General features: G+C 50.9%; 1 protein-coding gene across 1 annotated transcript in view; it reads right to left on the bottom strand.

Annotated features, from left to right (window-relative positions):
- CD2 (CD2 molecule) overlaps positions 1 to 13,329 on the bottom strand; it is a 159,221-nt gene that overhangs the window by 73,945 nt on the left and 71,947 nt on the right. Inside the window, exons 2-3 of the mRNA XM_075332763.1 lie at positions 5,717 to 6,025; positions 3,989 to 4,222 (exon numbers count right to left, since the gene is read on the bottom strand). Coding sequence (XP_075188878.1) covers positions 3,989 to 4,222; positions 5,717 to 6,025 — 543 coding nt within the window. The remainder of the gene's footprint in view (positions 1 to 3,988; positions 4,223 to 5,716; positions 6,026 to 13,329) is intronic.

Genomic DNA, 13,329 nt, shown 5'->3' with positions numbered 1-13,329 from the left:
CACCATCTAAAATAAGGCTGCCATGTTGGCCATGGCTCCTGGGACGCTGCTGCTGTCATCACTTTAATCCAGATCCAAGAAGTGGTAGGTTGCTCCCCCCTCACCTTATATTGATCCTATAATCTGGCCTCCCTTTCCCCTGATAAATCACATCTTTGCATGTGTGCCACCATCCACTGAAGCTTATTATGCCCCCTATCTAACCCATTTAACCCTTTCATTCCACACCTTCTGCCTTATCATGCCTTATGTTAGGGTTTCCTGCCTGTACTCTCTGGTTATACCTCTGTATGGTCTTGGCCACCGTGCTGCGACTCAGGCTCAGGGTGGTGACATCTTCTTATAGCCTCGGCCATCTTTATGTAAAGCAATGATTCTTTCCTCAGCTCCTCAGAGAATTCTTTGCCATGAGCAGCCATGATCCTCTTCCAGTGTGTGACAGTATGAGCGATAACAAAGAATGTAACACCCCGGCTCCTTCAGTCACACCGGACACCTTGTAACACTAATGAGTCACATGACACTGGGGGGAATGGATCATTGGGCACAATTTGGCCATTGTCACATAGGGGTGTACTCACTTTTTGTTGCAGCAGTTCTGACATTAATGGCTGTGATGAGTTATGTACACTGGTATACGAGCTGCAGACTGACACTGCACCTTGTATACAAGCTGCGCACTGACACTGCACATTGTATACAAGCTGCACACTGACACTGCACATTGTATACAAGCTGCACACTGACACTGCACATTGTATACAAGCTGCACACTGACAATGCACATTGTATACAAGCTGCACACTGACACTGCACATTGTATACAAGCTGCACACTGACACTGCACATTGTATACAAGCTGCACACTGACACTGCACATTGTATACAAGCTGCGCACTGACACTGCACATTATATATAAGCTGCACACTGACACTGCACATTGTATATAAGCTGCACACTGACGCTGCACATTGTATAGAAGCTGCGCACTGACGCTGCACATTGTATCTCAGACCTGCAGCACTGTCCCAGGAGATGATGGAATGTACAAAAATGTGAGGGGTGTACTCACTTTTATGATAAACAATTGTTATGGACAATATTTTATATCTTGCATTGATTATCATTTATACAATAGAAATACTTGATAATTTGGTTTTTGTATATGGTTTGTGGAGCAACATTTGCAGATCTGGAGATCCCTTGTATCTAAATTCTCTCTCCCAGTAAAGGGGTTTCCATAGATACATAAATTCCCATCACACACGAGCTAGCAGCACACGAGGATATCACGGCAGATACCATGGAGGTGACTGGAGGATAAGCGAGTATATTACATAGAATCACGGCAGATACCATGGAGGTGACTGGAGGATAAGCGAGTATATTACACAGAATCACGGCAGATACCATGGAGGTGACTGGAGGATAAGCGAGTATATTACATAGAATCACGGCAGATACCATGGAGGTGACTGGAGGATAAGCGAGTATATTACATAGAATCACGGCAGATACCATGGCGGTGACTGGAGGATAAGCGAGTATATTACACAGAATCACGGCAGATACCATGGAGGTGACTGGAGGATAAGCGAGTATATTACATAGAATCACGGCAGATACCATGGAGGTGACTGGAGGATAAGCGAGTATATTACATAGAATCACGGCAGATACCATGGAGGTGACTGGAGGATAAGCGAGTATATTACATAGAATCACGGCAGATACCATGGAGGTGACTGGAGGATAAGCGAGTATATTACACAGAATCACGGTAGATACCATGGAGGTGACTGGAGGATAAGCGAGTATATTACATAGAATCACGGCAGATACCATGGAGGTGACTGGAGGATAAGCGAGTATATTACACAGAATCACGGCAGATACCATGGAGGTGACTGGAGGATAAGCGAGTATATTACATAGAATCACGGCAGATACCATGGAGGTGACTGGAGGATAAGCGAGTATATTACATAGAATCACGGCAGATACCATGGAGGTGACTGGAGGATAAGCGAGTATATTACATAGAATCACGGCAGATACCATGGAGGTGACTGGAGGATAAGCGAGTATATTACACAGAATCACGGTAGATACCATGGAGGTGACTGGAGGATAAGCGAGTATATTACACAGAATCACGGCAGATACCATGGAGGTGACTGGAGGATAAGCGAGTATATTACATAGAATCACGGCAGATACCATGGAGGTGATTGGAGGATAAGCGAGTATATTACATAGAATCACGGCAGATACCATGGAGGTGACTGGAGGATAAGCGAGTATGTTACACAGAATCACAGCAGATACCATGGAGGTGACTGGAGGATAAGCGAGTATATTACATAGAATCACGGCAGATACCATGGAGGTGACTGGAGGATAAGCGAGTATATTACATAGAATCACGGCAGATACCATGGAGGTGACTGGAGGATAAGCGAGTATATTACATAGAATCACGGCAGATACCATGGAGGTGACTGGAGGATAAGCGAGTATATTACACAGAATCACGGTAGATACCATGGAGGTGACTGGAGGATAAGCGAGTATATTACACAGAATCACAGCAGATACCATGGAGGTGACTGGAGGATAAGCGAGTATATTACATAGAAGCACGGCAGATACCATGGAGGTGACTGGAGGATAAGCGAGTATATTACATAGAATCACGGCAGATACCATGGAGGTGACTGGAGGATAAGCGAGTATATTACACAGAATCACGGCAGATACCATGGAGGTGACTGGAGGATAAGCGAGTATATTACATAGAATCACGGCAGATACCATGGAGGTGACTGGAGGATAAGCGAGTATATTACACAGAATCACGGCAGACACCATGGAGGTGACTGGAGGATAAGTGAGTATATTACATAGAATCACAGCAGATACCATGGAGGTGACTGGAGGATAAGTGACTATATTACACAGAATCACGGCAGATACCATGGAGGTGACTGGAGGATAAGCGAGTATGTTACACAGAATCACGGCAGATACCATGGAGGTGACTGGAGGATAAGTGACTATATTACACAGAATCACGGCAGATACCATGGAGGTGACTGGAGGATAAGCGAGTATATTACACAGAATCACGGCAGATACCATGGAGGTGACTGGAGGATAAGTGACTATATTACACAGAATCACGGCAGATACCATGGAGGTGACTGGAGGATAAGCGAGTATATTACATAGAATCACGGCAGACACCATGGAGGTGACTGGAGGATAAGCGTGTATATTACACAGAATCACGGCAGATACCATGGAGGTGACTGGAGGATAAGCGAGTATATTACATAGAATCACAGCAGATACCATGGAGGTGACTGGAGGATAAGTGAGTATATTACATAGAATCACAGCAGATACCATGGAGGTGACTGGAGGATAAGCGAGTATATTACATAGAATCACAGCAGATACCATGGAGGTGACTGGAGGATAAGCGAGTATATTACACAGAATCACGGCAGATACCATGGAGGTGACTGGAGGATAAGCGAGTATATTACATAGAATCACGGCAGATACCATGGAGGTGACTGGAGGATAAGCGAGTATATTACACAGAATCACGGCAGACACCATGGAGGTGACTGGAGGATAAGCGAGTATATTACACAGAATCACGGCAGATACCATGGAGGTGACTGGAGGATAAGCGAGTATATTACATAGAATCACGGCAGATACCATGGAGGTGACTGGAGGATAAGCGAGTATATTACATAGAATCACGGCAGATACCATGGAGGTGACTGGAGGATAAGCGAGTATATTACACAGAATCACGGCAGATACCATGGAGGTGACTGGAGGATAAGCGAGTATATTACATAGAATCACGGCAGATACCATGGAGGTGACTGGAGGATAAGCGACTATATTACATAGACACCCCGCGGCTGTATTGCGCTGAGGGTTTGTTGCTTTGGGTCACTTTGTTACCTGTGCAGTTGATGGTCTCGGTGTTTTCACTCTGTTGAGCGCGGTTCCTGACGACGCAGCTTAAAGGCCCGTTCTGCTCCTTGATGGTTTTTGCAATAGACTTTTCCTCTGTGGTTTGTAACTTTGATCCCCAGGAAAGGGTTAAATTTGCTCTGTTCTGCGCTGATGTGGCGCAGTAAATGTAGGTGCCTGCGCTGGTGCAGTTATAGGACAAGATCGGCGGCGGCAGCATTTCTGCAACACAGAAGAGAACAACGTCATGTCACTGCTGAATCAACCCCGCCCACAGCACACCCACCTCACAGCTCCCCAGAATAACCCCACCCACAGCACACCCACCTCACAGCACCCCAGAATAGCCCCACCCACAGCACACCCACCTCACAGCACCCCAGAATAGCCCCGCCCACAGCACACCCACCTCACAGCACCCCAGAATAACCCCGCCCACAGCACACCCATCTCACAGCACCCCAGAATAACCCCACCCACAGCACACCCACCTCACAGCACTCCAGAATAGCCCCGCCCACAGCACACCCACCTCACAGCACCCCAGAATAACCCTGCCCACAGCACACCCACCTCACAGCACCCCAGAATAACCCCGCCCACAGCACACCCACCTCACAGCACCCCAGAATAACCCCGCCCACAGCACACCCACCTCACAGCACCCCAGAATAATCCCACCCACAGCACACCCACCTCACAGCACCCCATAATAGCCCCGCCCACAGCACACCCACCTCACAGCACCCCAGAATAACCCCACCCACAGCACACCCACCTCACAGCACCCCAGAATAACCCCGCCCACAGCACACCCACCTCACAGCACCCCAGAATAACCCCGCCCACAGCACACCCACCTCACAGTACCCCAGAATAACCCCACCCACAGCACACCCACCTCACAGTACCACAGAATAACCCCGCCCACAGCACACCCACCTCCCAGCACCCTAGAATAACCCCGCCCACAGCACACCCACCTCACAGCACCCCAGAATAACCCCGCCCACAGCATACTAACCTCACAGTACCCCAGAATAACCCCACCCACAGCACACCCACCTCACAGTACCCCAGAATAACCCCGCCCACAGCATACTAACCTCACAGTACCCCAGAATAACCCCACCCACAGCACATCCACCTAAAAGCACCCCAGAATAACCCCGACCACAGCACACCCACCTCACAGTACCCCAGAAAAACCCCGCCCACAGCACACCCACCTCACAGTACCACAGAATAACCCCGCCCACAGCATACTAACCTCACAGTACCCCAGAATAACCCCACCCACAGCACACCCCACCTCAAAGCACCCCAGAATAACCCCGACCACAGCACACCCACCTCACAGTATCCCAGAATAACTCCGCCCACAGCACACCCACCTCACAGTACCCCAGAATAACCCCGCCCACAGCAGCACCCCAGAATAACCTCGCCCACAGCAGCACCCCAGAATAACTCCGTCCACAGCAGCACCCCAGAGTAACCCCACCCACAACAGCACACCAGAATAACCCCACCCACAACAGCATACCAGAATACCCCCTTCCACAGCACTCCCCAGAATAACCCCTCCCACAACAGCATACCAGAATACCCCCTTCCACAGCACTCCCCAGAATAACCCCTCCCACACCAGCTCCCCAGAATAACCGCCCACAGCAGCACACCTAAGCATTTGCTATGTATCATATTTTTTCTCACCTTCTACAATCACGGACACATTGTTGTAGCATTTCCGGGTCCCTGTGCTGCTGTAGACCTTCACTCTGTATATGGTGGTCTTCTCCTTTGGTTTCTGGATGGTCAAGGACCCGTTTGGGTGGGCGGTGCACAAGGTGGCGTTGCAGTAGTTGTAGTACGTTGGCATTTTCTTCCATTTTCCCAGGCGGATGGCTTCATCCTCCCATTCTATGCTGTCAGAGTCTGACAACTGCTCACAATTTGGGACATTGAGAATCAGGGGGTGACCGGGGACAATATAGATCTCCGCACCTCGTATCTCCACCATTCCTGAAGGAAAAATGAGCACTGTGAGACGGGGCGATCACAATCAGGGGGACCACCAAACAAATCCGCCCCCATTGACCAGCGGGCCACCCCAGTGTAAGAGAGACATTGGAGGTCGCTTTCCTGCCCCTGAAGACCTCAATCGCGACTTTGTATTGTGTAATGTGAATAATGTCTTGCGTTGTCTGTAAATATCGTGTCCTGAGAATATAATATAAATGCATGGGTCTGGATTTAAGTGTTTTTTACAGAAGGACAGGCTCGGTATATAGTAGAGTTAGAACTGTAGACTAGGTTGCCAAATCCTCCAATCGAGCGGTCGGGTTAGGTCTGTGGCAGAGCGAGTGTTCGAAGGGAGGATGGCCAGATGAGGGCGCTCCACAAGCAGGGAGACGAGTAACGGCTTCAGCAGTAAGAGGACGGTGCGAGCCATACAGTCCCTGACAGAATTTCTGTCACTTATCCATGTTATGTAAATAAAAGCTTATAACCTGACTTTAAATTCATCCATTGGTTTTATAAATTACTCTTTTGAAAGCTGAAACCCTCCCAAATTTGGTTTAGGTTATGAAAATAAAGTTGCTGCAAAGCTGAAATATTGATCATTTAATGAACACAGAAAGGTCAGATTTTGGAAAGACAAAAGTTTTGTCGCCTTGTCATATAATGCCCCCAATCCTAGTTTACATCTTCACCTGTGCTCACTAAATGATCGGTTAATTAGTGGGTGTGTATAAAAAGAAACCCAGCACCCCAGACCTTCACTAGAACTGCAACTTGACCTCTGACAACATGCCAAACATCCACCCTGTGACCAAAGCCTTGATTATCAAGAGGCTGAAGACCAGATCCACTGCAGAGGTGGCTGCACCTTTAATGTGTCTCAGTGACAAGTACAAAGAATTAAAAAAAAGATTTGAGAGACTGGACATGTTTTTGACAAGCCCAGATCCGGCAGACCCCACAAGACAACTGCTCAGGAGGAACGTTTGTTGGTTAGAAAATTCAAAGCCAGCCCCTCTTCCACTGCAGCAGAGCTCCAACAGGCCTGGTCACCTCAAGTCCATGTGTCTACTAGAACAGTTTGTAGGTTTCTGTTTCGAAATGGCCTCCATGGTCAAATCAGTGCCCAGAAGCCAGCACTAAACAAAAGGCAATTAAAAACCGTGTGGCATTTGCCAAGTCCCACAGCCTGCTAAACAGATGGATGCTGGAAAAGTGGCAGAAGGTGGATTTCTCTGATGAATCTTCAGTTGAATTACACCACAGCCGCCGCAAATACTGCAGGAGACCGACTGGAGCCCGTATGGATCCAGAAAACAGGTAAGTTTGGTGGAAAGATCATGGTCTGGGGTTACATTCAGTATGGGGTGTGCGAAACATATGCAAGGTGGAAGGCAATATCAATAGCCTAAAATATCAGGAAGTATTAGCTACCTCTTACATTCCCAATCATAAAAGGGGTCACATTCTGCAGCAGAACGGTGCTCCATCTCATACATCCATCTCTACAACAAAGGTCCTGCTGGCAAAGAAGATCAAGGTGCTCAAGGACTGGCCAGCCCAGTCACCAGACATGGACATCATTGAGCATGTTTGGGGTAGGATGAAAGAGGAAGCTTAGAAGACAAAACCAAAGAGTCTAGATGAACCCTGGGAGGTGTGTAAGATGCATTCTCTGCTATTCCTGATGACTTTTATGCAACATATCTTTGTATTAGAAGTTAATTATTTGTTTGAATTTCACATTACTTTCTGTGGGCGACAAAACTTTTGTCTTGCCAAAATCTGACCTTTCTGTGTCCATTAAATGATCAATATTTCAGCTTTGCAGGAACTTTATTTTCATAACCTCAACCAAATTTGGGAGGGTTTCAGCTTTCAAAAGAGTAATTTATAAAACCAATGGATGAATTTAAAATCAGGTTATAAGCTTTTATTTACATAACATGGATAAGCGACAGAACTTCTGACAGGGACTGTATGGTTGGCCAAGTGAACTCTGGTGTTGATGGGCATCAGCCCGAAACAGCAATTAAAGTGGGCTTTACACGTTACGATATCGTTAATGAATTATCGTCGGGGTCACAGTGTTTGTGACGCACATCCGGCGTCATTAACGATATCGTAGTGTGTGACACTTATGAGCGACCTTAAATGATCGCAAAAGCGGTCAAAATCGTTTGCTGTGGAGAGGTCGTCCTGAAACAAAAAATCATTTTCTGCTTATTAGCGATGTTGTTCGTCGTTCCTGCGGCATCAAACATCGCTATGTGTGACACCGCAGGAATGAGGAACCTCACCTTACCTGCGTTCACCGGCAATGCGGAAGGAAAGAGGTGGGCGGGATGTTACGTCCCGCTCATCTCCGCCCCTCCACTTCTATTGGACGCCTGCTGTGTGACGTCGCTGTGACGCCGCACGACCTGCCCCCTTGGAAAGGAGGCGGTTCACCGGCCACAGCGACGTTGCAGGGAAGGTAAGTCCGTGTGATGGGGTTAAGCGAGGTTGTGCCACACGGGCAGCGATTTGCCCATGTCGCACAACCGACGGGGACGGGTACGATCGCTTGCGATCTCGCTAGCGAGATCGCAGCATGTAAATCCCGCTTAAGTGTCATGCACCACTCTTGAAACCACGTCTGCACACTGAGTCTCCTTGGCAAAGGAGAGGGACGCCAGTGCAGCACGGGACCGTCTACCTCCTTCACAGGGACAGAAACAGTTAAGTGTTGGGACTAGCCCTCCCTGGGAGAGGTCAGCTGATGGGGAAAGGAGGGTTCATTCTGGAAGGAGTCAGTGAAGGACTAGTGAGCGGACATGACAGACGAAAGCCCCTAATATATCCAAGTCCATTCTTCCAACCTGGCACCAATCCTTCAGGTTAACATCGACCCCATTTTGCCAGGGCCCTTAGGTTAACAGCACGACAAAATGTATCCTTTTAAGAGCAGCACTTCAAGTGAAGGGCACTGTCCTTGGTCCCCTCCATCAGTCTTTAGATGGGGAGCCATTTACTGTCCCTTCACTTTAGCCCCTCTCACTCTGTACTGTAATGGGGATACATTTTCGATAATTTGCAGTCCCTAGAAATGCATGGACCTGGTTTTGGTTGACTGGGTGGGGATACTGGGTAATGGCTTCTATTATTGTGGGTTCTGGACGAATGCACCCACATCCCGGCACTTGTTGGGTCGTATATTGAGCTGAGCTTTGGCTACCCTCTGCAGTTTCCCCAAATCCTGGTGCTGCCATGACAGTTGATGATGTCTGCACAAACCTCCTTGTGACAGTTCCCCTCCCTCTAAGATGGGCCTCTGGACCCTCAGGACCCGATGTCTCCTGATAAAGATGATCAAAACTCCTAATCAGGCGTTCAAAATGGATATCAAAGGCTAGAACTCAAGTCCTCTCCTCAGGACCATAAAGGGTGCTTTACACGCTGTGACATCGCTAACGATATATCGTTGGGGTCACGGTGTATGTGACACACATCCGGCGTCGGTAGCGACATCGCAGCGTGTGACAGCTAGGAGCGACGATCAACGATCGCAAAAACGGCAAAAATCGTTGATCGTTGACACGTTGCTCCATTTCATAATATCGTTGGTGGTGCATGCCGCTGGTTGTTAGTCGTTCCTGCGGCACCACACATCGCTGTGTGTAACACCACAGGAACGAAGAACATCATCCTACCTGCGTCCACCGGAAAAGAAGGAAGGAGGTGGGCGAACATCAGATTGAAAGCAACAGGATTAATCACCGCAGAAATTTTGTACAGACTAATAAACCAAGGTCCTAACTTCAGTGATGACCACACCAGATCACCCACACACAGGTCCGGACCAGACACACGTCTACAGTCACCCACACACAGGTCCGGACCAGACACACGTCTACAGTCAGCCACACACAGGCCCAGACCAGGCACACGTCTACAGTCACCCACACACAGGTCCGGACCAGACACACGTCTACAGTCACCCACACACAGGTCCGGACCAGACACATGTCTACAGTCACCCACACACAGGTCCGGACCAGGCACACCTCTACAGTCAGCCACACACAGGTCCAGACCAGGCACACGTCTACAGTCACCCACACACAGGTCCAGACCAGGCACACGTCTACAGTCACCCACACACAGGTCCGGACCAGACACACGTCTACAGTCACCCACACACAGGTCTGGACCAGACACACGTCTACAGTCACCCACACACAGGTCCGGACCAGACACACGTCTACAGTCACCCACACACAGGTCCGGACCAGACACACGTCTACAGTCACCCACACACAGGTCCAGACCAGACACACGTCTACAGTCACCCACACACAGGTCCGGACCAGGCACACGTCTACAGTCACCCACACACAGGTCCGGACCAGGCACACGTCTACAGTCACCCACACACAGGTCTGGACCAGACACACGTCTACAGTCACCCACACACAGGTCCGGACCAGACCCACGTCTACAGTCACCCACACACAGGTCCAGACCAGGCACACGTCTACAGTCACCCACACACAGGTCCAGACCAGGCACACGTCTACAGTCACCCACACACAGGTCCGGACCAGACACACGTCTACAGTCACCCACACAGAGGTCTGGACCAGACACACGTCTACAGTCACCCACACACAGGTCCGGACCAGGTACACGTCTACAGTCACCCACACGCAGGTCCGGACCAGGCACACGTCTACAGTCACCCACACACAGGTCCGGACCAGGCACACATCTACAGTCACCCACACACAGGTCCGGACGAGGCACACATCTACAGTCACCCACACAGAGGTCCGGACCAGGCACACATCTACAGTCACCCACACACAGGTCCGGACCAGGCACACGTCTACAGTCACCCACACACAGGTCCGGACCAGGCACACGTCTACAGTCACCCACACACAGGTCCAGACCAGGTACACGTCTACAGTCACCCACACGCAGGTCCGGACCAGGCACACGTCTACAGTCACCCACACACAGGTCCGGACCAGGTACACGTCTACAGTCACCCACACGCAGGTCCGGACCAGGCACACGTCTACAGTCACCCACACACAGGTCCAGACCAGGCACACGTCTACAGTCACCCACACACAGGTCCGGCCCAGACACACGTCTACAGTCACCCACACACAGGTCCGGACCAGACACACGTCTACAGTAACCCACACACAGGTCCGGACCAGGCACACATCTACAGTCACCCACACACAGGTCCGGACGAGGCACACATCTACAGTCACCCACACAGAGGTCCGGACCAGGCACACATCTACAGTCACCCACACACAGGTCCGGACCAGGCACACGTCTACAGTCACCCACACACAGGTCCGGACCAGGCACACGTCTACAGTCACCCACACACAGGTCCAGACCAGGCACATGTCTACAGTCACCCACACACAGGTCCGGACCAGACACACGTCTACAGTCACCCACACACAGGTCCGGACCAGGCACACGTCTACAGTCACCCACACACAGGTCCGGACCAGGCACACGTCTACAGTCACCCACACACAGGTCCGGACCAGACACACGTCTACAGTCACCCACACACAGGTCCGGACCAGGCACACGTCTACAGTCATCCACACACAGGTCCGGACCAGGCACACATCTACAGTCACCCACACACAGGTCCAGACCAGACACACGCCTACAGTCACCCACACACAGGTCCGGACCAAGCACACGTCTACAGTCACCCACACACAGGTCCAGACCAGGCACACATCTACAGTCACCCACACACAGGTCCAGACCAGGCACACATCTACAGTCACCCACACACAGGTCCGGACCAGGCACACGTCTACAGTCACCCACACACAGGTCCAGACCAGGCACACATCTACAGTCACCCACACACAGGTCCGGACCAGGCACACGTCTACAGTCACCCACACACAGGTCCAGACACACGTCTACAGTCACCCACACACAGGACCGGACCAGGCACACGTCTACAGTCAGCCACACACAGGTTCGGACCAAGCACACGTCTACAGTCACCCACACACAGGTCCGGACCAGGCACACATCTACAGTCACCCACACACAGGTCCAGACCAGGCACACGTCTACAGTCACCCACACACAGGTCCGGACCAGACACACATCTACAGTCACCCACACAAAGGTCCGGACCAGGCACACGTCTACAGTCACCCACACACAGGTCCAGACCAGGCACACATCTACAGTCACCACACACAGGTCCGGACCAGGCACACGTCCACAGTCACCCACACACAGGTCCGGACCGGGCACACGTCTACAGTCACCACACACAGGTCCGGACCGGGCACACGTCTACAGTCACCACACACAGGTCCGGACCAGGCACACGTCTACAGTCAGCCACACACAGGTCCAGACCAGGCACACATCTACAGTCACCCACACACAGGTCCAGACCAGGCACACATCTACAGTCACCCACACACAGGTCCGGACCAGACCCACGTCTACTGTCATCCACACACAGGTCCGGACCAGACACATGTCTACAGTCACTCACACACAGGTCTGGACCAGACACACGTCTACTGTCATCCACACACAGGTCCGGACCAGACCCACGTCTACAGTCACCCACAAACAGGTCTGGACCAGACCCACGTCTACAGTCACCCACACACAGGTCCAGACCAGGCACACGTCTACAGTCACCCACACACAGGTCCGGACCAGGCACACGTCTACAGTCACCCACACACAGGTCCAGACCAGACACACGTCTACAGTCACCCACACACAGGTCCAGACCAGACACACATCTACAGTCACCCACACACAGGTCCGGACCAGGCACACGTCTACAGTCACCCACACACAGGTCCGGACCAGACACACGTCTACAGTCACCCACACACAGGTCCGGACCAGGCACACGTCTACAGTCACCCACACACAGGTCCAGACCAGGCACACGTCTACAGTCACCCACACACAGGTCCAGACCAGACACACATCTACAGTCACCCACACACAGGTCCGGACCAGGCACACATCTACAGTCACCCACATACAGATCCGGACCAGGCACACGTCTACAGTCACCCACACACAGGTCCGGACCAGACACACATCTACAGTCACCCACATACAGGTCCGGATCAGACACACGTCTACAGTCAGCCACACACAGGTCCAAACCAGGCACACGTCTACAGTCACCCACACACAGGTCCGGACCAGGCACACGTCTACAGTCACCCACACACAGGTCCAGACCAGGCACACGTCTACAGTCACCCACACACAGGTCCAGA

Source organism: Anomaloglossus baeobatrachus, chromosome 2 (genome assembly GCF_048569485.1).
Source record: "Anomaloglossus baeobatrachus isolate aAnoBae1 chromosome 2, aAnoBae1.hap1, whole genome shotgun sequence".
Taxonomy (NCBI): Eukaryota; Metazoa; Chordata; class Amphibia; order Anura; family Aromobatidae; genus Anomaloglossus; species Anomaloglossus baeobatrachus.
The sequence above is the reverse complement of the archived record's forward strand: the minus strand, read 5'-3'. Positions and strand labels throughout refer to the sequence as shown.